The sequence below is a fragment of the Lytechinus variegatus genome, chromosome 12 (genome assembly GCF_018143015.1).
Source record: "Lytechinus variegatus isolate NC3 chromosome 12, Lvar_3.0, whole genome shotgun sequence".
NCBI lineage: Eukaryota > Metazoa > Echinodermata > Echinoidea > Temnopleuroida > Toxopneustidae > Lytechinus > Lytechinus variegatus.
This window is the reverse complement of record NC_054751.1, coordinates 18558500-18586442: the sequence shown is the minus strand read 5'-3', so window position 1 is coordinate 18586442 and position 27943 is coordinate 18558500. Positions and strand designations below refer to the sequence as shown.

Below are 27943 nucleotides of genomic sequence, written 5' to 3'. Positions count from 1 at the left end.
TTAGTATTTTGCCTCTCAAAAGGGGAGGCAACATTTTGAGGGGCGATATGGTGTATCGGCCAAAAAGCAATGCGAGTGAGCAAAAAATTATACATTTTTATTACAAAAATCCAATTTCAGATTTTGACATAATGTTAAAGAAGATAACATATTTTTCACCCTTCTCTCTTTCCTTTTCCTTTTTTTTCTTGGTCTGTACGCCACGGTAAACAAGATTTTGTTTATGATTTTGCATGCTTATTTTTAGAAAAAGTAAAATCACCTTTTCATGACTCTGTATTTCTTTCTTTCTTTTTCCAGTTCCTCTTTTTCCCCTTTCCTTTTCCCCCTTTTCTTTTTTCCCCTTTCATTCTCCCCCTTTTCTTTTTTCCCCTTTAAGTTCCCGGTGAACTCCGCCAGGGGGGATAGCTTGCCCCCCCCCTGCACTGTTAAGCCACTGCTCCCTGGGATGGGCCGGGTTGCATGCAAGTCAATCGCAAACTTCTCTGCTGCACGAATAGCTATTTTTATTCTGAAGTCCCATGTAGTCTACATCAACAAATGCAGCAAAGGCTTAAATTTGTTCTAGCTCTTTACTTGAAAGGAATTTACTGGCCCTCTTTCCTTGGGTAAGACGTGCATGTAGCATATATTTGCTAGTGATAAATCGTCATTTTCGCTGTCAAAACACGACGAAGACGACGACAGCTTATCCGCCATCGTATATTCTGTATATAACGTATATCATGTACAGTGAATAAAAAAAATAAAACGCGAACGAGGTTACATGCATTGTGCACGCTTACGCGCGTTCACGGAAGTCCTTAACACACGGGGTGAATGGCGGAATTTCCAGTCGAGTCAATGGTACGATTTTGCATATTATTATTTTAATTTTGAGGTCAGGAGCAGAATTTACCGATGGCAACATTGTGCATGTATTCACTCATAATATTTTACATATTATCATGTCCAAGAACCGTGGTTGTATTTGCCGCCCCACGGAAATGAAACTAGAGACATTTTCCGTGTCCATCCTACAGTCTATAAGGTATTGTGAAACCTAGCCTGACAGTTACCAAAAAGCCATTTACAGGAAAGAAAGGATGGTGTTCTTGATGATGCCAAGGCTTTCTTCAAGCTCAGCATCAGTCAGAGTAAGAGGTGGAGCCAGTCTGATGATGTCACCATGAGTGGGCTTGGCCAGGAGACCGTTGTCACGGAGACGCAGACAGACCTGCCATGCATCATATTCTGGAATAGAGGTAATAAATGAATGTTAGTATACACAAGCTCAAATGTACTAATAAAATTGTGCAGTAACAGCAAGAAAATATAAATGACGAGATATATATGTATGTATCATAATGAAACAAGCAAAGATATAAGCTATATCTTGATTAAAGATAAATTCCAGTTTTGGTAACGATCTCAAAATGACTTTTGACAGAATCTGATATAATGACCACCCAAGTGTCTGTTTGTATGAATAAAAAATATGTGCCAAAGGATTCTGGAAGAAATTGTGTAATTGCTGAGAAATAAGCAAAAGAAGCGCGGATTCGGTCACTTCCGTCAGGTCTTTATTCCAGCAATATTAATACACTGTCCCACGTGTGTCTATCTGTGTTGGTGATCTTTAGTGTGAACATTTTTTCAGCGTAGATTTCAAGATTTCACAAAGTTCAGTTTATGTAATTGTACCAGAGGGACCAGATCTAGATCCTCGATTATATTCTGACAATTAAGCCTGGTTTTACAGACTTTCTCATGAAATCAGTGTTTACTGCAACTACTGGCATTTCTCTTTAATCCCCAAAATAATTTATGAAAATGATTGCTTGTATTTGTTATGAGGGGAATGAAAAATTATAAATACAATCTGACAAATGGCTCACAACTTTCCTCTCTATTTCTGTCATTGAACTAGTATGCATCCCATTTGAAAACTACTCATTTACATTTTTCAAAATGTTTCAACATTGTATCATTTCTATTTTGATGTATATGAACAATGTAATGAGAGAAATAATTCACTATTAATAATATTATGATCCACTCACCACAACAGTGAAAAAAAAAACCAATTCCAATGAGTTTGAACTACAATTTGGGGCAATGATCTTTACTTAAGCAGGAAACACAAATTGAAATCAACAAAGAATATAGCAAGACTCTTTCTCTTTTTTTTTTTACTTGGGCTGTAAGGAACAAATTTTCAAAAATCATAAAACACTTTATCAAGTGATCGATTGGGATTTTTATACAGAAAGCTCTAGCCTCATTGAAAGAACTCTGAAGCTCAATTAGGAGTTTAGAATAATGAACAGGATGTGCTGTGTCTATTGACAAGCCAAGTGCTGATTGTTAACCAAGATGTAATAATCCCTCCTTGGAGGTTAATTGTGGATTTTAATCCCCTTTATAATGCTTTGCAGCGAATTGTGCTATGTCACGACATAAGGAGTTATACACTACATGTATACCCTTCATAATTACATACAGATTGTATTTTCAGCACAGTGGCGAAGGTAGTGTTGTACTTGACAAATTGCCGAGGTCATTGTATCAGCTTTTGAAGCATAATACCAGTCCTATAGACCTTATGCATTGATATCATTGCGCAGCCATCTTAGAGGCTGAAACATCGCCTAACATGAATTGGTGATCTGCTACTGCATCCCCGACAACTCCTTTGACATTATGTCTATTAAATCAAGTTTATTTCTGATTACCTTTGATAATTTTTTAATTCCTAATCAGAATCATGTCAAACTTCATTATCGTGTTTTCTCATTTTTCAGATTTACTAAAATCATTTTATTACCAATATTGGATTCTCCTTTACATAATCATTCATTTTTCTTCTCAAACATATTGCTCGCTGTGAATACATGAGTCTGACTTTGATCTTGGTTTACAAAAATACATATGAAAGCAAACAAAATAAATGAGGCTTACGTGGTGTTTCCTTGATAATAACAGCATTGAGCAGACCCTTGCCTCTCACTGTTGTCACAATGTTATCATCTAGTTGGCTCAGCTCAGATCGTACAATCTTCCCAAGACGCTCTGCATTTTCTGCCAGTTTCTCCTCCTCAAGAACCTGGGGAAAAATAGGATTTAGGTTTAAGTTCTGGAAACCTGATGCAGAATTAACTGATGAATTTTGCATTTGTAATGTGTATATTAGTGAGGGGGAGGAGGGGGGGGGGTGTGCCGTTGCCCTATCCCCATCAGAATTGGCAAAATGGTCACTGTAGTCATAAAATCCTTATAGAAGGAAATACATTATATGCAGTCTACATACTTGAAATTGATTTTGAAGAAATTATTAATATTTAGCTTACATAACGGAATGTATTTATCTTATATTATTCAATCCCCTTGAAAAAATATATAAATAAATATTTAGAATTAACAATTTGGATTATACGAGCTGGGTTTGAAGCAGCTGGGTAGTACCAGCATATTTTCTCATCTGGGGGCCGTTTCATACAGCTGTGCGCAAGTTAAGAGTGACTTTAAGAACGACTGGTGATCCTTTCTGGTAGTAAATTATATTCACCATTGAATGTTCATTGGTTATTATTTATTGTGTAAGAAAGGTTCACCAGTCGTTCTTAATGTCGATCTTAACTTACGAACAGCTTTATAAACACCCACCTGGTTATATTAAGAATATTGCCCATTTGATATCTCCAAATATTCAACAATTTGTGGATTTCAAATAGCAATCAAATTGTTGGCAGTCCCTCAAAAATTCAACTCTGACGTTTCTGCATGAAAGTAATTTTTGGGAGTTGAATTCCCCTTTATGATAACTCACCTCAAGAGCAGCCATAGCGATCTTACATGCCAGCGGGTTACCTCCATATGTAGACCCATGTTCACCTGGTCTAATGGTCAACATAATCTCATCGTCAGCAAGAATAGCAGATACCTGAAATAAACATTATTATTATTTATTTGGCATCACTTGTGCCTGGGAGGTGAAAAGCAAACCGAAGCACTGACCCGCAGGACTCTCCTCCCAACATAACTGATTGGGGGAGTGCAGGTGGACCACTACACCGGGGTTTCCCCTACTCTTATACGAATAGTGGGTTCTTAACATGCAAAGGTGGTAACTCTCCTGTACACAGGGCCTCTATTTAACATCCTATCCTAGGAACGAATAGGACATGGAAGCTAAATTAAGCAAAATTCATGACGGAATTCTTTGAATGATTTGATTAATATTTTTGTTTTAAATTGGTTATCCCACCAATGCTAAAAGACAACCTATAAAAGTAATGCTTGAATTGTGTGTAAGTGTGCTCTTACACTGTATTCAGTACAGATGTGAATGCACATAGAAAACACTTCAAACATAGAAAAGGACCTTAATGCTGGTCCTGATTATCAGTGAGTCACAACCTATGTATGTTTATAAAACATTACACAATTCATAAAAGAGAAAGAAGGATGTCTGTCTGTATATTGCACTACAATACTGTGAGAATCTTAAGAATTGAAGGAGGCAGTGTAGCTTGGAAAAGAGGAAGAAAAACAATACGAAAAAAAGAAGTATTCAAGTAGCAGCATGTAATAAAGAAAAGGAAATAAGTTGAAAACCCATAGCTAATTAAATTAATCAATCTCTGAAATATCTATCAAATGGACTTTTACACTTGAGCAGGACTCTGATATATAACTGTTTAAAGAGAGCTCTGTATTGTGAATTACATTCCTACTTGTTTACAAATTTCTATTCCCAAATCAATCACCACCTGTTTCTTGTATATTTCATAGATCCTGTAATCAACAACCTTGCTATTGTTTTACATTTTTGTTCAGTGCATTACACTCATACTGAAGTCAATTACACACCAGGGTTTCTGAATTTCACATATTTGGCATGTCCTGTGTAATATACAACCTGTAAATCAAATAGCATTCACCTGACCAACATCTCCTGCACCAATGGGGCATTGCAAGGAATTTTGAATCAAATTGCAAATCAATTTCAGTTTCCAATATCAATCATATCACTATTAAAAAATTAATTGAATATTCGTTCTTGATTGCTGGGCATTAAAGGAGAATGAAACCATTGGAACAAGATAGCTTGTGTGAAAATATAAAAATCAAAGAAACAGATCAACAAAAGTTAAAGAAAAATCGGACAAATAATGAGAAAGTTACAACATGTATGAGCATTTGAATATTGCGATCACTAATAATGCTATGGAGATAGTAAATTGGCAATGCGACAAAGATGTGTGAACAACTCTCCCCATTACTTTAGTATATTTTTCACTTGAATTGCCTCTTTTATCACATCTATTCATAGATCATGTGTTCTTTCTACATGAGGGCATGTATTACATATTTTTTAAGAATACATCATGGATAAAGAGTTTGTATCATCATTAGAAAAAGCAAAAAGATACATTTTGAGGGTATTTTATAGTCCACCAAAGGGAAAGTTGTTCATCAGTGACATCACACATCCTTGTCGCATTGCCAATGGGAGGATCTCCATAGCATTAGTGATCGCAATATTCAAATGCTCATAACTTTCTCATTATTTGTCCGATTTTTCTCAAACTTTCTTTATTCTTATTCTTTGATTTTTCTGTTTCTACACAAGCCTAGTTGTTCCAAAGGTTTCATTCCCCTTTAACTTACAAAGAGTTACGACTGGTCCGATCAACCACAACTACAAATGTAAGGAAAGCCAGCAATGTCATCATCTAAAATGCATGTTTATTCAAAATATTTTCTGGAAATGCATGTATATTCGTACATTTCATAGTTTTCTTGAAAATTCTGTGTGCTTTTCTTTGTTTACAAAGGACATTGTGCACATTTCCTGTAGCAAAAATTATGACATTAACGGATTTCCAGAGTTGAGATTGATTGGATCAATCGTAACTCTTTGTAACACGGGGCCCTGGTGTGTTTCTTCCAGCAAGAAGTACAAATAAATTCTGCTAAAGATACGATTGATATGTCCTTTGTAAATTTGCAGCAGGAATTTTTTATTCACTGAAAATAGTTTCTTCCTACACCAACTTCGTGTTTGTTCAACTGAAAAGCATCAAATGCTTATTTCTCTTTTAAATGAATAAGAAAATAATATTTAGGAGCTTTTCATCACGGCTCGAGAAATTCTGAGGACAAATCACATGATCAGATCTTGTCAAGTCACTATAGTATACAATTGCAAAATTTCTTCTTTTTACTCGATTTTAGTAAACATTCAGCCATAAAAGGACTGGGTTATTTTAGCTTCTAACTAGGCTGGAAGGGAAAGGGTAGGGAAAGGCTTATTCACTGAAAAATATTTGTAATCAAATTGCAATTTGTTGCAGCAAAAAGTAGACCTGGGCCCTGTTGTACAAAGAGTTACGATCAATCGTAACTCTATGGAAATCCATCAGGAGATGGAAATCCATTTTTCTACGAAAAATATGCACAATGTCCTTTTTATGCACAGAGATGCGCAGTGTATTTTCAAGAAAACAATGAATGCATGAATATACATCACAGCTAGAAAATATTTTGAACAAACATGCATAATACATGTTGATGTTGCTGGCCGTCCATAGTTGCAATTGATCAGATCAATCGTAACTCTTTGTACAACAGGGTCCTGTGGTCCGTCTTAGAGAGATTTACGTTTGATCCAATCAATCGTAGCTATATGGCAATCCATCAGTGTCATAAATTTTTCCACAGTAATGCTAAATTTGCAATTAATAATTGTTTCGCAATTGATTGCAAAGGATTTCATGTAAGGTCCCCTAATTTTTAGAGGATATTTCACTTACAGGATACATGCCTCCGGATAGAGCCTTGCCGAGGATGACAATATCTGGACGAACATTGTCATGGTCAATACACAGACGCTTCCCTGTTCTGGCTAGCCCTGTCTGTACTTCATCAGCAATGAACAGAACCTTAGCATACAAGATAAACATAGAGAAATAGTCAGGTTATGAGAGAGAAAGGATGAAACAAAGTAATTATGTAGAAAAAAATATTAAGAGGAAAATGGGCGGGTTGTGATGGCAAATCATAATTTGTTTTTCAGCATGAAATAAAAAGTATAACATTTCAAATTGATAGATGTATACAACAAAAATTAAGTCTACATTATTCTGACCAGGGTACTGATTCAGAAAACCTCTTTTCTCAATGACAAAATTTATCATTTATTTATTAAAGGTTCTCCTTATTCATTTTCACAAATAATTAACTTATTAGAAGTTTTAAGCGAGTGAAATCATATAATATGGCTGGCTGGAACATAACAGATATCTCCAGGGGTGTTTCCAAAGATTGAACTGTGACTTAAAAGTCGCACATAAATTTCAGTTGCATGAGGTATATTACACATCACTGCATTGGTCAGATCATGCATAGGATGCGCATCCATCAATAATAATAATAATAATAATAATAGGCATTTATATAGCGACATCTATCTAGAAATATTCTATTCCGAGGCGCGTTGTTATTATTATTACCCCGGCTTTAGCTCGAGCTGCCTTTTAGCGCTCATGCATTCAAGGAATTAATCCTGCAGGGTACCCATTCGCCTCACCTGGATCGAGTGCAGCACAATGTCGATAAATTTCTTGCTGAAGGAAATTACGCCATGGCTGGGATTCAAACCCACAACCCTCTGTTTCTAAGTTAGAAGACTTATCCACTGGGCCACAATAGTGATTGTTGGCTTTCAAGCATGATTTTACGCTTAACTCTTTGTGAAACACCCCCACTGAAAAAATAGCCTGAGATACATGTAGCACAAGAGAGCATCTAGAACACTAGAGCTTCCAGGCCCTTAACCCTAAATAGACTGGGCTATTTTGACACCTAAGAAGACTGGGGGTGGGGGGCTGAATGATTGAGCCCCCCCTTTATGATCTCTGCCATCGATTGTGCGATCGCAAAGAAAATTGGCATGTGCATCACCCATGGCATTATCTACAAAACTATAATATCAAATTCTGCAAAAAATCGCATTGCTCAAATTTAATCATGCTAATTTATGTGTAAAATCATAAGTTTGCTCTAATAATAAAATAATGCCCCTAAAATGTTGATTTTTGTTTTACATACTCTAGATAGGCATCTGATCAAATTTACTTTTTCGAAAATTTCAACATCACATTTATTTTCTTATTATTCTTTTGTTATCATAATTTCTGATGTATTTCTTTGTTTTTCGACTTTTAGTTTTTTATTTTTTAAATGGAAATATTTTATTTTGTCCATAAACAAGATAAATTTAATTTATTATAAGCAGTAAAAGGAAAAATAATGATACATTTTATGAATTTTGGCTAAAACACTATTTGCATTGGATTTGTACACTAATTCATGAGTATGTTTGGGTCTGCACGCACTTACGAAATGTTGCGTAATTTTGGAACCGCGTACCCGGGGGGTCACAATTTTGGTCTCAAAAGTTGCGCGAGACTTTAAAGTAAAAATTCAGCGAGCTACGTGGTCAAAAAATTTCGAGTGGCGGATTTATTGCGAAAAATGTTGGGAGGGGGCTGAATCACCCCAGTCTTCTTAGGGTTAAGCCAGCCCCGGACCCCAACCTTAAGGGACTTCACGCTCGTGATGTGCGCTTAATGTACATCAAGTTGGAGTCTCCATTTTGCTAGGGGATCCAGGCGGGAGAATCTCCAGATCAGAAGGTGCTTGGGGTTGGAGTCTCTGTTGCTATTCTGGACTCAATCTCGTGTTCAAAGTCTTTATAGAATGTAAGAGAATAAAAACTTGTCAGTGAAGTGACTCTGTGAATATTGTCATTGTCATACACTAAAAAAAAGGAGGAGAATTTACTAAAATGTGCATTTAAAACAAAATCCTTCAAACAGGATTTGACATTAACTCACATTATTCTTTGTGCAGATATCTCTGACACCTTGAAGATAGCCTGCATCTGGGACCCTGACTCCGGCTTCACCTTGGATTGGTTCTACCATGTATGCTACGACAGTCGGATCCTGAGTCGCTTTCTACAGGCCAAAAGAAGAATTAAGATTTCATAAGAGATATATTATATCCACCCTTTGATTAATGAATTACATTGGGGAAGAAAATTAAGACTTGGGATTTCCAGAATGCAAACAGCCACGTTTCTGCCTGAAATGTTGTTCACTGCATTAAAACAAAATTAAATGTTGTTGAAAGGTTCGCAACCATAAATTAAAATCATAATAGAGTAATGATTTAATGTCTTTAGATCAAGACTTCATAGTCTGGGTAAGCGGAGAGCAACAGTATACAAATAATGCACGTAGACGCGTGCATGCTGGGCCAAATAATAAACAATGTGCGAGAAGAGCTAATGGATATACTGCATAGAGGTCTGCCGGACCGAGTGCGGTATATCCATTTGGAGAGTCGAGCACAGAATTAATTATTTAGGTCCTCTATGCACAAGAATGCGTGTATTGTTTGTTTTATTCAACCCCTCCACCTCACCCATGTTTCTGAGTTGCCCCGATCGATATACTTGATTTAAATTTTAGTTAATTTTAGAAAATTTTAGAAAACTCCTGAACTCGTACTATCCTGCACTCTGACGTCAGAGTGCAGGATAGTACTTTTTAATAGTATGACGTCAGGGTGCAGGATAGTGCATTTTTGGATGCAATAGTGTGATACGGTGAATATCATGTGATCCGATTTGGACCAATCAGATTACAGAACATTCTTGGGAGTTGTAAAATGTCAGACAAGCCAATTTCTCTAGCATCATAGTCATACATGTAAATTATACATGCAATGGGCTTATAATGCACCACCATCCCAATACATCTGGTGAACATGTTGCATAGTGGATCCTGGCAAATTGCCTACATTCACCGTCTTTGTTGACTTCCATAAAGTGTACACCTAGGCTTGGAGTGAAGTAATAATACATCACAAACACATCCGATCCTATGGGCACGTAGTGTGGAAGCTGGCAAATTGCCTACTTTCATTGTCATATTTCAAACCAATTTACTCACTGTTGATTCATCAATATCACAGATATGTAGTAGCGCAAGGCTTTGTGAGACTCAAAATCAAAGAGTTATTGCCCACAGAGTACGGCATGTTTATCCTGACCCCTACCGCAGAAAATTGTTTCATACCATACAGAACAATGAATGTACATTACTATTTTTTTAACAACTCTCTTGTAACATTTTTGAGAGGTCAGAATTTCAGACTAAAGAGGAATCATTAGTAATGACATTAGACTACGACAGCTCCAGGAAATTTCATGGGCACACAGACTAGGTTTGTCTCTCAGGACCCATTGCATTCTAAAACTGTAGTGCATTGAAATATAGGGTCTGTTCCTACAGACTAATATCTAGTTCTCATTGGCAATGGGTTCAATGGCAAGTATACATAGTAACCTAGGATGCATAATACTGTATGCATACAGAGGTAGGGCTACCATCAATTACATGATCTCAAACGAGTGCATCTACATGTGCGATCCAAGTTTTGGTATTATCTGAGCAACTGATGTGAAGTTTAGAGGAGTCACAAGGAAGTCTTGCCAATAAAATGTAACGTTTGTGACCAACAATGAATGAACACCATTTGAATCCACTACTCTCACCTTCAACTTATAGGGGTATACAGCACAAAGGAATAAAGTAAGATATTTTGTATGTAACATTTACTGGCTAGCTTGTTTTGATTCCATGATTTCCTTTCAAATAACCAGAGATTCCCACTCAATGGAAGGTCCAAGTAATTAAGCCCCTATCTCCACTAATTTAAATAATTCATTGAGGGTGTTTTTTTTTTGCTCCATCCAACATGTCATTATACTTATCTATAACATTTGGCAAACAGATCAACTATTGAATATTTGTGAAATGATAACATGACAAACTTACATCTAAAGCTCCCAAATCATTATAGGGAACAATGTCGAAGCCAGGCATGTAGGGTCCAAAGCCCTCGTAGCAATCTGGATCTGTAGAACTTGAGACAGCAGCCATTGTTCGACCCCAAAAGTTACCCTCTGCGAAAACGACACGAGCCTGGTTATTGGGGACACCCTTCACTTTATAGCCCCACTTGCGGGCCAGCTTGCAGGCTGTTTCGCCCCCTTCCACACCTATAAGGAACAAAATAAGGATAGTGAGTCATATGATCCAATACAAAATACAATACCAAACAAAAAGTAAAAAACAAAGAAATACATAAGAATTTAGAAAACAATCAAATACATAAAAAAATAAAGGTGATGTTCAAAGTTTACTAGGGTGAATTTGATGAGATTCCTATAAAGAGTCTGTGAACCAAAAATTAGCATTTTAGGGGCATTGTTTAGTGAATTAGAGCATACATTTGATTTTACGCATAAATCAGCATAATTGACTAACAATGAGATTTTTCACAGAATTTGATCATATAGGTTTGTAGTTTATGCCATGGGTAACGCATTCGCCAATTTTCGTCGACGTGATCGCGCGATCGACAGCCGGGATCATAAGAATCATCCCTCCCCAGTCTTCTATGGCGTCAGAATAGCCAAGTCTATTTAGGATTAATACAAGGATAAAGCAGGACTTAATCACTAGTTACACCATCTTCATTCTTAACAGTTTCTGATTGGTAAAAACAAAGAACCTTCAGCCAACTTGCATACAAAGACTAAATATTTCATCTTGTTTTACAAGTGATTGAATTTTCACACATAAGATCCTGTATTATATTTTAACAAATTCAAAGGAAATCAGAAGATTGCAAAATGTTGATAATCACTTGAAGTTCAGCATTATGGCCAAAACTCAGTAGGCTCAAGCAATCAATTTATCTTGTCTTATCCAGATGATCACACTACAATAACAAAAGGAAGCAAGTGACAATACAGAAATCATTTCAACTGAGACTGAGAGATTAAATGTTACATACATGTAAGAGTCTGGCCTTAGCCATAATTTTTCCCATCATCTAATTACATATATTAGAACCCATAATTTCTTCCCCGTTCATTCCTTACATTCATTCTCACAAGGCAAACAGCAAAAGGAGATGATCTTTTCTCAGTGCTAAATTAACAATATAATATTTTATTACAATTTTCATATTTAATGTTTTGGTCTCTATCTCGTGGGGCGAGAAATGTGTTGTGTAAGACATCACATCACGAAATATGATACCAAGTGTAAAGTGCAGGAAAATAGATTATTAATATTAATATATGTAAACCTGTGCTAAATAATCATTATCCGAGCAAGTGAAAAAAAAATCTCTCTTTCCTACAGGAAATGCCACTTTTGCCATGTGGGCCCTCTCAGGGTAGGGTAGCATAATCAACTTACCTGTATTCATGGGAAGTACTTTGTCATATCCAAACATTTTGGTGATGTATTCTTCATACTCTCCCAGGACATCATTGTAGAATGCCCTGGATGTCAGGGAGAGGACTTCACACTGATCCTGCATGGCCTTGACTATCTTGGGGTGGTTGTGACCTTGGTTCACTGCACTGTATGCACTCAGGAAGTCCAAGTACCGCTTCCCTTCTACATCCCACACATGCACACCTGATAAATTCAAGAGTAAAAAAAAATTGTTCAACTTTTTTTGTAATACATGTTTGATGTTTGAATGAGAATTAAAGATCAAGGTGATGTCACTAACATCTGATAATTCCATATACCCCAAAATTTGGCAGAAAAATGTTCTTGAAAAAAATACTTATAAAATTTTTATCCAACATGGTCCTGATATATTTTGGTTCAATAAAGATAAGAAATTCCTGAGGAAACACATACACAGAAATTAAATATGTTCTTCTTTTCATAGAACATAAAAAAATCAACCACAAATATAATTTAATCAACTGAAAAATATTGAAAATTAAAAGAAATTTGAAGAAGGAATGTGTTTTTAATAACAAGTGGAATGCCTCTGGCCGTCTCACCTGCATCACGCGGTTCAATATAGCAGCAGTGCTGACTTTGCATACTACTCTAACTCGCACAAGATGTTCAGTGATACATGGTTACTCTTATGTCCTCTTTTTATGAACTAGACCAATAAACTTACAGAGATATGATGGTTATTCAACAAAAAACCCCAACATGGCCAAAGTTCATTGACCTTACATGACCTTTGACCTTGATCATGTGACCTGAAACTGGAACAGGATATTCAGTGATACTTGATTACTCTTATGTACAAGTTTCATGAATCAGATCCATAAACTTTCAAAGTTATGATGGTAATTCAACAGATACACCCAATTCGGCTGAAGTTCATTGACCTTTGACCTTGGACATGTGACCTGAAACACGCACAGGATGTTCAGTGATACTTGATTACTCTAATGTCCAAGTTTAACGAACTAGACCAATAAACTTTCAAAGTTATGATGGTAATTCAACAGATACCCCCGATTCGGCCAAAGTTCATTGACCCTAAATGACCTTTGACCTTAATCATGAGACCTGAAACTTGCACAAAATGTTCAGTGATGCTTGATTACTATTATGTCCAAGTTTCATGAATCAGATCCATAAACTTCCAAAGTTATGATGGGAATTCAACAGATATCCCAATTCGGCCAAAGTTCATTGACCCTAAATGACCTTTGACCTTGATCATGTGACCTGAAACTTGCACAAAATGTTCAGTGATGCTTGATTACTATTATGTCCAAGTTTCATGAATCAGATCCATAAACTTTCAAAGTTATGATGGGAATTCAACAGATATCCCCAATTCGTCCAAAGTTCATTGACCCTAAATGACCTTTGACCTTGGTCATGTGATGTGAAACTCATGCAGGATGTTCAGTGATACTTGATTAACCTTATGTTCAAGTTTCATGAACTAGGTCCATATATTTTCTAAGTTATGATGACATTTCAAAAACTTAACCTCAGGTTAAGATTTCGATGTTGATTCCTCCAATATGGTCTAAGTTCATTGACCCTAAATGACCTTTGACCTTGGTCATGTGACATGAAACTCTAAAAGAATGTTCAGTAATACTTGATTAACCTTATGGCCAAGTTTCATTAACTAGGTCCATATACTTTCTAAGTTATGATGTTATTTCAAAAACTTAACCTCAGGTTAAGATTTGATGTTGACGCCGCCGCCGTCGGAAAAGCGGCGCCTATAGTCTCACTTTGCTTCGCAGGTGAGACAAAAACTGACTAAGGTACACCCTGCTCAAAACAATAGTAAAGGAAGGAAATTAGGAGGAATTTAATGAACACTGACAGAACAAAAAATCAAGCACTGAATTCCCTTTCGTTTAAAAAATGTTCAGAATGCACATACTTAAATCAGGGTTTCATAATCTTCATCGTCGTCGGCGTCATCATCATCATCATCATCATAGACTCATCATCATCATCATGTTGTCATCATCATCATCATCACCACCATCACTATCATCATCATCAAGCCATCATCATGACAAGTATTCTCATAAACGCATAATTCATTCAAAAAATGAAGTTTACTATAAGATGTAGTACTCCGAAACGGCTCTAGTAAAAAAACAACTATCATCTCCTATTATTCCGATTATCAATATACACATCTTTCCAACAACAACAGCTCCCCTTTAACTCAAGAAGCACCGTATGCTTGCCAAAGATACCTCTGGCTATAAAGGTCGATTATACTGAAAACAAGTCTTGTTCAATGAGTGAGAGATCTCACCTTTAGCCTTTGCAAGTGCCACAGGGAGCGGGTGGTAGTTGTGAGCTCCATACCGAGACTCCCTCTCGAAGACCTGGTCTGATGTAAGTTTGCTCACAGCTGCTTGGCTGGGAACAGTAGACTGGGATCGGACCAGCTGCTGCGAGGAGATCCTCCGAAGCAAGGGGCTACAATACCTAGACATCATGGTTGTGACTTTTGTTGGAGATTCTGATAGAGAACAGAACAGAACATCATTTTCAGAGCTCACTTCACTGAAAGTGTTCAATCAGTAATACGCTCCTAGAGTAATGTGCCTGAAACTAGCTTAATGCCCCTCATCAAGTGTACTTGGTTATACCTTGTCAAACAAGCTGTGAACAAGCTAAAACTGAGGTTTGGAGATTTTAAGTCTTGTGTTGTTCTTAGATATTCTAATGTTTTGGTGGTTCTGGTGGTCAGTCTCAAAGGAGACTCTCATGCCGCTGTGGCTAAAGGCCGCCTCACACCTAACCAAATTGCCTGAAATATGCCTTGCGATGGCTGACGAAAGGCATTTTCTTGAAAATCATTTTCAATGGTAACTGATAGTAAATCATATTCATTCTTCGTGTTTAAGTTCGTACACCTGCCTTCTGAAATAACAGCTGTGATTATTCAAATTCGCGTGGAAATTTTGAACGTTTCAAATTTCCTGATGAATTGAAATATCGTTGGTCGTCTTTTTGAATTCGCATCTCATTTAGTCTGGGGTAGTCGTTAGTTTATCGTTCATGGGTTATTGTCTCGAACACGAAGACAAAATACATACATACATACATTTAATATTTATATAGCGCTTTTCCATGTAAACATGCTCAAAGCGCTTTACAGTATCATATTATAATTTTCGCTCTCCAATGGCTAACAATATTAATCAAATGGATATTACAAAGAAAATACATAGGTCTTTAGTTTGTTTTTGAATAATTGCAGTGAAGGACATGAGCGGATGTTGATAGGGAGATTATTCCAAATACTGGGACCTGTGAAACCTATGCATTGTTGACCTTTCTTGGACTTCATTCTTGGGACTTGTAAAAGAAAAGGGTCTGTTCTAGAACGTAATGAAATATGAGTTGCACATGGAAACGAAGATACTGTGACAAACAGACTTTTGCTTGCCATCTCCTATGCAAAGGGAAACTAATACTAACTTTTACTAAATTTAAATACATGTAGCGATACATACACCAAGGCAAGGCGAAGAGATACCAAGACAAACTATGGATTGTGAATGCGAGCGAATGACCAGACAAATAATTTGGCATGTTGCGTGGATGACTTCTCTGGCCGAACTGAAATCCGGACAGACCTGGTCACTTTTTTACACCCCGAGGAATGCACATAAACGTACACGAATGCCCGATATATTCCCTCGTCTTCGTTTCTAATCACATGCCATACCTAACCATAGCTCACTGTTTGTTCTTTTCTGGGGTGAACCAATATATTGATATCCTTCGCTTACCGTTCATTGATAAAATTTTACAATAGTAAGAGATCAAATGATTTGATGGAGATTTTATTTCAGTTCGCATGCATTTTTCCCATTCGTCCGCCTACATTTGGTCAGATGTAAGGGGGCTTTAATTTACTGAACGCGTCTGTAACTTTGGGGAAGCGCAATAGGGAACAAGATGGCGGCGTAAACATCGGGCAAGTCTCTTCCTTTTTTCATATTTTTCTCATTTTTTTGATGAATTCTTGTTCAAAAATAAAATTGATAGTGTAGAAATGTCAGATATACCGTATATGAAGTTTTATCCCATGTACATGATTCAGAATATTATGAAAAAAAAAGGAAGAGACTTGCCCGATGTTTACGCCGCCATCTTGTTTCGTACTGTGCTTCCCTGAAGATACAGACGCGTTCAGTATCTTAAAGCCCCCTCACACCTGACCAAATGTTGTAGGCAGACGAAGGGTGACGAATGGGAAAAATGCATGCGAATTCAAATAAATTAAAGGCAGTGTATACAGCCACACGCGTGTGTCTTTACCATCCAGCCACACGCGTGTGGTTATATTCAGAACACCTATCTGTGGATACCGCCACACGCCGCCAGTAATAACAGTAAAACGCGTATGTAGGTCTGACCGTCTATATCACGATCAAAATAACCTCATTTCTTCATTAAATTCTTACATTCTAAACCACTCTGATTTCTTTAAATCATTTCAATTTCATTCTCACTGTCTTCTCTCCTTGCTTTTCTTGTCTTATTACAAAAGGCCGCCTGTTAAATAGCAAATTCTCTTTTTCTACTTGTGTCGATTCTGGCTTCCTTCGCGGAGCGGTGGCAGACCCATATACAGCGTTAGCGCAGCGCAGTAGTAGACATACACAGTTTGGGTTTACGTTTGGTACGAATTATGAATATTCATAACTTAGTACTACGTCTTGGTAGTGCTTGCATGAATATGCATGATTTCATTTTTACGATCTCCTGCTAACGATATCGATAGCCTCAGGAGATGAAATGAAAACGAATACTTAGTAGATGGATAGACAGATAAAATTTAGATAAACAGGAAACAGATAGAGTGATAGACATATAGATAGATGAATCTATAAGTATTAGATTTATAACTATATAAGTACCTACATTACTACTAAAACAAATGATTGGATAAATAAATAAATAAATGAAAAAGTAGACCTAGGTAAACTTAGACTTCTGGTGATGGGAGAGGGTCATAATGTATACATCATAACCACTGGCGTAGCCAGGAATTTTGAATTTACATTCTCCTTGCCCCCCCCCTCCTGTTGAAAATTCCTGGCTACGCCAGTGGTTATGATGTATACATTATGACCCTCTACCATCACCAGAAGTCTAAGTTTACCTAGGTCTACTTTTTCATTTATTTATTTATTTATCCAATCATTTGTTTTAGTAGTAATGTAGGTACTTATAAATCTAATACTTATAGATTCATTTATTTTCTTCATATTTCATTCTAATGCCAGGCCTATATATTCTGTCTTTCTGTCAGATCTATCTGTTCACTATCCCCGGTGTCTCTGTCTATCTATCTATCTTTCTATCTATCTTTCTTTCTATCTATCTATCTATATGTCTATCACTCTCTGTTTCCTGTTTATCTAAATTTTATCTGTCTATCCATCTACTAAGTATTCGTTTTCATTTCATCTCCTGAGGCTATCGATATCGTTAGCAGGAGATCGTAAAAATGAAATCATGCATATTCATGCAAGCACTACCAAGACGTAGTACTAAGTTATGAATATTCATAATTCGTACCAAACGTAAACCCAAACTGTGTATGTCAACTACTGTGCTGCGCTAACTCTGTATGGGTCTGACACCGCGAAGGAAGCCAGAATCGACACAAGTAGAAAAAGAGAATTTGCTATTTAACAGGCGGCCTTTTGTAACAAGACAAGAAAAGCAAGGAGAGAAGACGGTGAGAATGAAATTGAAACGATTTAAAGAAATCAGAGTGGTTTAGAATGTAAGAATTTAATGAAGAAATGAGGTTATTTTGATCGTGATATAGACGGTCAGACCTACATACGCGTTTTACTGTTATTACTGGCGGTGTGTGGCGGTATCCACAGATAGGTGTTCTGGATATAACCACACGCGTGTGGCTGGATGGTAAAGACACACGCGTGTGGCTGTATACACTGCCTTTCTTAAAATCTCTATCAAATCATCGGAGGTGAGAGTTTCAGGTTTTGGGGCCCTTTGTGCATATGAATGGAAAGGAATACCTGGCTTCATTGAGAGTAAGCTAGGTTAGTAAATGACTTTCATTCTCTAGAAGCCTCCTGGGGCCGATTGCACGAAAGGGTCTTTCCAAGGACCGTCTTTCGTGTCGCCCATCTTTTATGATACGCTATAAGTGGGGTGTTTCTGAAATTTATGATAAAGAATAAAATTTGTTAGCTTGCTTTTAAATCAAATTTTATACAATTTCATGATATATCACATCATTTTATAAACAAATATTTTGTTAATTTTAACGGACGAATGAAATATGTTTGCAGGTGATTTATTTAAAATGCGTTTCACATGGCGCATCATAAAAGATGGGCGACACGAAGGACGGTCCTTGCAAAGACCCTTTCGTGCAATCGGCCCCTGGCTAGTCGACTAGTCCAGCCTTGACAGCGACCAGTGCAGTGCCAGTGGGACGCGAGTACGTACGACCGGTACCGCTGGGGGGTCGGTTGCGGTGGCTGGCCGGTGCCTGGCGCTGACATGGTCATGGTGGTGGCTCCCGCTGCTGCTCACACACTCACTCAATAATTAGGAATCAATTATCAAATGAAATATTTATAGTTCTACAAAGTCTAACGATTAACTGTGGCACTGTCTTACGTTCATGTAAGCTAATGGGCTAATCCAACTGATATTTAACTTACCAAAAGTCCAAATGTAGAGAAACAGATAAATCGTGCAATGATGTGTATGCGAAAGGTAGCTGATACATGTGTAATTGCGTCGACGAGTACGATCGACGACGAGTACGATCGACGACGTAATTGACATATATCTTACCGATGCTGGCGCTCTTCCAAATTCACGTCGCTCCCTTCGGGAGCTTACGTATACGTAAGATCGTATCTCTGTGATTCACGTCTAGGTAAGATCGTATCTCTGTGATTCACGTCGAGTCTCACTGATCGATTGGAAGCGTCAAACAGATAGGCCTAATTATCACATTTTAAAATTAATGTCAATGGATTCTGACCATTAGCGTACCTATGGGGGGAGGGGGGGGGGCAGAGGGGGCAGACTGCCCCCCCCGACGAGTCACAACCCATACAAGGGTCGTATCCCTGCGTCTAGGTAAGATCGTATCTCTGTGATTGACGTCGAGTCTCACTGATCGATCCAGGCGTCAAACAGAGGCCTAATTATCACATTTTAAAATTAATGTCAATGGATTCTGACCATTAGCGTACCTATGGAGGGGGGGGGGCGGCAGAGGGGGCAGACTGCCCCCCCCCCCGACGAGTCACAACCCATGCAAGGGTCGTATCCCTGCCCCCCCCTTTGGAAAATCCTAAATAGTCCACTGTTTCTGACGGATCTTAACACTGGTTTCTTTGCCCCCCCCCCACAAAAAAAACCATGTAAAAGTCAGGCCTAGGAAAGTTGGACATTTTATCCAAAAAATATGCTTCATATGACTTTTCTCTAACAGATACCATATGCTTCTCAGCCAATTAAAATCAAGAAAAGTAATGCGGGACAAAAATAGAAAAATATTGATTAAACTCTAGTTCTAAAAAAAATCCATTGGGAATCTGGACGACGTCCTTAATTATTGACAATTGGGGTAGGGCCTACTTGTCACAAAATACTTGCAATCATCTGTCTTGCAATTAATTGCAAACTAGCAATGAATCATTGATATGCTTCTTGTAATGATACTTATTGTTAAAGGCTCTATGTAAACCTGTCGATTGTTTTGCGACAGACATATCTTGTAGTCGACTGCATGCAAGCATGTTAATTGCAGGACACCTGAGCCCCGTCTTACAAAGACTTACAATTGATCCAATCGATCGTAACTGTATATGGAAATCCATCAGTGTCATAATTTTTTTCTACTTGAAATTTAATTGCACAATGTCCTTTGTGAACTAAAAGAACTACAGTGAATTTTCAAGAAAAAATGAATGCATGAATATAAATCATATTCTGAACAAACATGTATAATAATTGTTGACGCTGCTGGCCGTCCATAGTTGTAATTGATTAGCTCAACACAACTCCTTGTAAGACGGGCCTGGTAGTTGTATAATTATATAATATACATGTAGGATGAGATGTCACCTAAATAAAGAACACCACCATTTCGATATTAAAAAAGGCCGCCAAAGGCCCTTACCGTTTTATGTACAATCATGATAAAGAGGACCAAAAAATCACAAGAGTGAGCGCTGAAATACATTTATTTGTGAAGAATAAATGGGATACTGTCTAAAAACATAATTTTTAACGAAATATGTCATTCAGGTTTAAATTTTGTGTTTAATACTGTAAATTGACTTTCAAAATGGCCGCCGTAGACATTGATTGTATCATATACATTGCAAAGTAGGAAATATTTTTTTACACGAGTGAGCAGCATAAATGCACATTTTTGTGATCTATATTTTCTGAAAGCATAACTTCTAACAAGATATATCAGTTCTTCTGTCGGGTAGGTGATAAATTCTGTATTTTGAAAGTCAAAATGGCAGCTACAAGCCCCAACAGTATTATGCGAATGGGGATAAATGATTTTAACAGATTTTGGCTTTGCTTGACTAAATGGTGTTGTATAAGTGAAATATTGTCTGAAAACATGATTACTAACGAAATATATCATATAATCTAAAATTAAGGTGATAAATGTTATATTTCAAAATTCAAAATGGCTGCCATATGCCCTTTTTGGAAAATTATGTGTCCTCATTCGAATTGTACATAATACAATAAGGGCCCTTGGCGGCCATTTCCCATTTCAGAATGCAGCATTCATCACCTTAAATGCACATTATGATATACCTTGTAAGAACCATGCATTTAGACAATATATCACTCTAACATCACAGTTCTATGTAATACTTATAGTCAAGCAAAGCCAAATTCTGTGTAAATTGTATGTCCCAAATTACAATGTACATACTTTTGGGACCTATGGCAGCCATTTTGAATTTCAAAGTACAGCATTTATAACCTCCAGGACCAATATGCGATGTATTTATTTAGAAATCATGTTTAAGACAATATTTTACTCGTACATCACAGTTACATGCATTTTATGATTCTCACTCTTGTAAAAAGTAGATTCCCTATACGCATGTAACATAATTTAGATAGGGCTTGTATCAGGTATTTTGAATATCAAAATACAGTATTTATCACTTACATGGCAGAAGAAATGCTATATTTCATAAAAATCGTCACGTTTGCAAATAATGTTTTATGATACAACAGGATTTTATGGATTTCAAAGTGAAGTAAATCCAATTTTTTTATTACATGCCCCCATTTTCACTGTAGATAATACTATTAAGGCCTATAGAGGCCATTTTAAATTTCACAATACAGCATTTATCTTATGCATGACCATGATGGCAAAAGAAATGAAATGTTTTGCTAGAAAACACGTTTTCAGACATTACGTTACTCGGTGATCACAATTACATGCATTTTTTTTAGTTCTAACTCTTGTGAAAATTAAAACAGCTCTGTATTTTTAAGCATCGTGATTGGCCAATACGCGTCACATGACATCCAACTTTTTTGGTGCACTGCACTGCACGGCAGTGTAAAAGGTGCGCAACGAAAATTGATATTGCACGCTCGAGCAAACCAGTGCAATCACGATGCTTAAAAATACAGAGCTGTTTTAATTTTCACAAGAGTTAGAACTAAAAAAAATGCATGTAATTGTGATCACCGAGTAACGTAATGTCTGAAAAGTCCCGGGAGAAGTACAACAAAACTGTACTGTAACTTTTTAAAAATTTGTTTGTTTTGCTATTTTATAAAACAAATAATGCACTCGCTCTGTCGTGCGTTAAAGTAAATGCAGAGAAAGCTCGGTTTCTTCAGATGATGCACACTGGGCACTCGCCGCAAGCGGCTCGTGCAGAGTGCAGCATCTATCTAAAGAAACCTCGCGTGCTCTGCATTTCCACTATACGCACTCGGCTGCATGCATAATTTGTATAATTAGAATGGGCCTACATGGCGGCCATTTTGAATGTCAAAATACAGCATTTATCACATAAATTGCATTTATACTTCATTAAAGATTATGTTTCAGCCAGTATTCCACTCGCTTATCTTAATACTAGTAATATGCATTTTAGTACGCACTCTTGTGATTTTCTTTTACCCCATTAACATTGTAAATAAAACTATTAGGGAATTAGGTGGCTTTTTGAATATTAAAATGCTTCATTTATTACTTACATGACATAAAAAATGATACATTTCGTTAGCAATCATGTTTTCATCCACTTATTTCACTAAAATCACAATTACGTGCATTGCAGACAAACACATTCGCACCTTTTCAAGTAAAGGCACCACTTTGAAATTGTTCTTAAAATGTTTTCTCTTGACTTGTGATAAAACATGATTTGAAAGTTGAACTTGAAGATTTGACAAGCAATTTAAAATAATGAAAAACTAAAGAGGGAGGGGGGGGGAGAGATCTAACCCAAAGTGAACATGGTCTTCGAAGGGGAACTTTAACAACAGACGGTCAGATAAATGGAAGTTAAGATTTCGGGCAAAAATAAGAAAGCATTACATGTTCAAGATTTGTCAGAGATAATTATTATGATATCAATGTCTATGATGGCATTATGATGTAGAATGACGTCTACCTTTAGATTTTTTTGGATGGATGAATTGGTTAAAATTCTGTTCCCCTTTTTTTAAAACTCCGAATTAGGGTAAAAATATACTCCACCATATCTTTTCTATTCATAGTTCCAGATGAATAATTATTCACAAATTCCTGATAATTAAGTGCACAACATATGAAAAAAAACTGTCCCTAAAACGTATCATGGCTTACCTATCGACCTGCCTTAATTGAATTGTTCATAATATTTGGGATCTCATTTTTCAAAAGCCATAACTTTCTTACTCGATGTCCAAATCGTTTCAAAGTTTAACAATAATGTTTTTCTTATCATTCCACAAACACCATGATAGGTCTGGTAATAATGTATTCATTTTTTCTCTCCCAACAATACCACAAGGGTAACACATGCAGCTGCTTCGTGAAGTCAACCTGTGAACAAATTCACAGGTAGACCGGGTCGTGGGTTCGAATCCCGTCCAGGTCTGCTGTGATTTTTTTCATTCACAGGCTGACCTCGCACAGCAGTTTTATGTCTTAACCAAGTGGTACTGTTGGAGAAAATGAATACCTTATTACACGTACTTTATCACCCAACGAATTAACCATTCCTTTTACCATGATATAGGTTTAATTTAGGTCGTGGAGCGTGGATTATTATCTGGACTTTGAAACAGAGGGTAGTGCACTGGGTTAAAATTCCATGGCGTAATATCCTTCAGCAAAGAATTCATCCACAGTGTGCTGCACTCGACCCAGGTGAGGTAAAAGAGTAGGAAGCAATTCCTCAAAAAGCTGTGTTCCCCTGAATAGGTAGCCTAGCTTAGCCGGGTAATAATTAATAGCTAGGAGAACAGTTTTCGGAACTGAAGTGGCTACCCTGGGTAAATATACCGTTATTATTTTTTTATTATTATTATTTCGCTTTGGATATAATTATAAGACAGATTAGGCGTCTTAGGTAAATTATGAGTGTTGTTTATTCAAATGAATATCTTATTACACGCACTTGTCTTTATCATTCAATGAATTAAAGGAATGGTTCGGGATTAAAATATTAAAGAATAGAGTAAAATTCACAGAGCAAAATGCTGAAAATTTCATCAAATTCGGATAACAAAAACAAAAGTTATTGAATTTCAAAGTTTATCAATATTTTGTGAAAACAATTATATGCACATCGTCAGGAATATTCATTAGGTGGGCTTATGATGTCACATCCCGACTTTCCTTTTAAATGTTATTACATGAAATCATATATGTTTCTATTTTCATACATGTGTAGATGATGTCTCCATTATGATGAAATAAGTTGCGGCAATAAATAACCAATGCACATAATCAGTTGCCAATCCATTTGTTTTAGTTCTTGGTAGAATTTTTTGAATAAACCTAATTTTATATAATAAAATACAAAAGAACAAGGAGGATATGACATCACGAGTCCACATACTGAATATTCATAAAGACATGCCTAGAACTATTTCACCGGAGTAATGCAAATCTTTAAAATTTAATAACTTTGCATGCTATTTGTTATCCGAATATGATCATATTTTCAGCATTTTGCTCTGTGAATTTTACTCTATTTTATTAAGATATAAATAATTTCAACCTGGACCATCCCTTTATCTATTCATTTGACAGTTTGAACATGATAGGTTTGATTTCCCTTTTGGTATAATAAGACAGAGTAGGCGTCTTGAGTAAATTATAAGTGATGTTTATTCAGCCATAGCTGTCAAGAGAGTGATTACTTACATTATACCGTTTCACATAAATTACGTTATACATAGAAAAATATTGCTAATATAATAATCATCATGTTGATAACAATGATAGCATCATTTATAGTAATCATGATTGTGATAATGATGATAACACCAACATCAGCAATGAATAATGATAATAAAAATATTAAATGATAATGACAATAATAATAATAGCAACAATATAAATAATAATAATGACGACGATAACAAGGACCGTGCATAATAAAACAAACAATAAAATTAATAACTACTGTGTACTGAAAACAACCAGTAACTCATTCGTTTTCTTGTTTCCAAGACTTATTCATTTTGACTACAGAATTTATTAATTATACAATTAATCGTAATCATGATCTTTGTTAGGATATTAATTGATATGTTATCCTCCATTCTTTGTCTTGTAATATGTTTTCTACTGTATGTCCTGCCTCGGCAAAGTACCTTTACTTCCTCTGTTCATTGTCTCTATAAATTGCTTTATGAAGGTCATATATAAAATATATACTATGATACTTTACTTAATAATGGAATAAAGTGATACAAAATCATCAAACCATATAGTTGTCATAGATATACTGCACATTGACCTGACTGGTTCGGTGGTTCCCTTTATTCTCATTGCTTCTTTGAAGCAGTTTTAACATAAGTCGAATCAACATATAAATCTACAGATTATAGTACTAGAATAATGAGAAACTTCAAAACTAACTGATCAAATTAAAAATGTTACAAGTATGTATTGGCAACTAACTATATAGTTAATGCTAGTATATGTACTAGTGCAAATAAACGAAGTGCAAGGTTTAGCCAACTACCCGATTGACTTAAAAAAGCTAGCCAATACTATATAGTCTCCTTTTCCTAAGATCATAAAGATAGGGATGTGAATTTTAAGTTGATAAGCCATCCTCTCCCAAATTATGACCGGTAATTAATTCTTTACTAATGACCGCTCATCACCGATAATGTCAAACAAATAATATGTCACGTGCGCGTGCAAGCAATACCACTGGGATTTTCTTTGCCGTCTTACATAATTGAGGACGTCTTATAATCCTATGTGCTGAAATGATCAGCGAAATGCAAAAAGCCTTACATCAGTGTAAGTGAGTGAATGGTGAAACTAAACTTTATCTTGTGATTTTCATTTGACCAATAATATAGCAAGATTATTAGTATGCAGAGTGTAACGAAAGCATTCTTTAAACTCCAAGTGAAAATGGTAAATATATAAAATATGAGTACGTAAAATATACTCAAAGAGCAAAATCGTACTCAAAATCTTTGTCGTTAATATATATATTTTATATATATATATATATATTTTTTTTTTGGGGGGGGGGGTCAAAATCATGTCATTTTGACTACTTCTCAGTGAATTCGAATCATTTCATTCAACTGGATACTGATCTGGCATTAGTGGCGCATCTTTAATAAAATACTTTTTTTTCTCTTGAATTTTTAATTTTTAATCTTCTTAAAATTGAAACATTATTCAATGTTGTTCTTTATTTGTATGAATATGTGACTAATCATTGAGAATATTTAGTATTGTTCATTTTGTGTTTATCATAATGTAACAATAATTGTTTCAATCATATAATCATAAACATGTTTCTACCGAGTATTCCCTTAATTGTAAGAAAATGCATTTGATGTAACATTTCATTTTTTTTATATCATCATTTTATGATGAAAAAATAACAATAAAACATTACAAGCCTTTTTTATTGTTCTTGAATAAATCAATACATAAAATATCAAGTGAATTCGATCCCACGGACAATTCAATACAGGAGAGGCATCCGAAAGTGTAAGGGGATTACCCCTTTCGAAATAAAATCTACTTAAGAAAATCAAGAGAAAATTATGAACGAGCAGATTATTTATGATGTGTGCAAGTCATAGTAGATTGTAAACTCTGAACAAAACAAAAATATCGAATAAAAATTCAATCACAATGATCACGATTTACAAATTAAACAATGTCGTCTATTTCGTGACTCTTTCGACGATGGTATAGATGAAAGGATTGAGAGAGGAATTAATAGGCAGGACAAAGACCACCAACCAAGCATAGACGTTGGAGGAAAGAGTGATTACATCGATTTGGACCAATATACCCATCGTGATGATTGGCATCCAGCAACAAAGGTCGGTTCCAACGATGAAAAACATCTTGAGCGCCATCTTTACCTCTGAGGTAACCTTGTTCTTCTGTCCTACCGCCTCCCTGCTTAACCGAACTCTGACAAAGATAGCGGCGTAGCAGAACAACACGACTAGGAAACTGATTAGGTTCACTCCAAGGAAGATAGCAATGGAGAATTGCCATGTCGATGCTGTTCCAGAAGCAAGATAATTAAGGGTGGTCTGACCGAAGCGAGACAAGGTGTAGGCGTCAATCTCCGAATAGACCGAAGAAAACTTCCGGATGAGGGGAAGGCCCACGCAAACGTCACTCAGGCCATAGGCACCAAGCTCCAGCTGATTCAAGAGAAGAGAGGTTACGCTGAGAATCAACGCCATAGCCCACACAATCGCAACAGAGATACGGGAGGACTTGATACCCAGACGCTTCGGACTGAATGGGAACTGGATTGCAATGAAGCGATCAACGCTTAGCAGAGTCAACAAGAAAACGGACGATTGGGTGCTGAGTAACGAGATGAACCCTGCAATCTGACAAGGATAGCTGGTTCGCCACTCGTAACCGATGCCATCCCAGAAATAGGCTTCGCCAATATACATATCCATGACTGCAAGGATCAACATGTAAACACCCATCAGGAAATCCGAAACGGCCAAATTGCTGATCAAGGTTGATTGCACAGAACCAGTGACTGTTGAAGGTTTGTTCCTCAACCTCGTGACGATCACAAAGCCATTACCGAGCAGTGCACTGATACCAAGGATCCAGATGAATACCTTAATGGTTCTGTTTTGGAGAAACGTTCTGCGGCATGTGAAGAGTGGATCTGGCAGTTCTCGCGTTATACACCCGAAACTTTCAGGAGCAATGCAACAAACTCGTTCGTCTCGAACAACCCTGTGTAACAAAAAAGCAAAGGAAATGTAAGGAAAGTAATTCTCGTGATATGAAGACATTGCTTTGTGTT

General features: G+C 36.5%; 2 protein-coding genes across 2 annotated transcripts in view; both read right to left on the bottom strand.

Annotated features, from left to right (window-relative positions):
• Positions 1-1011: 1011 nt before the first annotated feature.
• Positions 1012-19191, bottom strand: LOC121425507 (ornithine aminotransferase, mitochondrial-like). Its single transcript, XM_041621582.1, has 9 exons — positions 19100-19191; positions 14686-14895; positions 12327-12551; positions 10893-11116; positions 8883-9005; positions 6798-6926; positions 3809-3922; positions 2941-3085; positions 1012-1233 (listed from the first exon to the last, which is right to left on the bottom strand). Exons 2-9 carry the CDS (start codon positions 14870-14872, stop codon positions 1070-1072), a joined length of 1311 nt encoding a protein of 436 aa, XP_041477516.1. The 5' UTR covers positions 14873-14895; positions 19100-19191; the 3' UTR covers positions 1012-1069.
• Positions 19192-26575: 7384 nt separating this feature from the next.
• Positions 26576-27943, bottom strand: part of LOC121425407 (G-protein coupled receptor GRL101-like) — a 30767-nt gene continuing 29399 nt past the window's right edge. The window contains exon 15 of the mRNA XM_041621452.1: positions 26576-27873. Within this exon, the coding sequence (XP_041477386.1) occupies positions 26817-27873 (1057 nt within the window). The 3' untranslated portion in view covers positions 26576-26816. The remainder of the gene's footprint in view (positions 27874-27943) is intronic.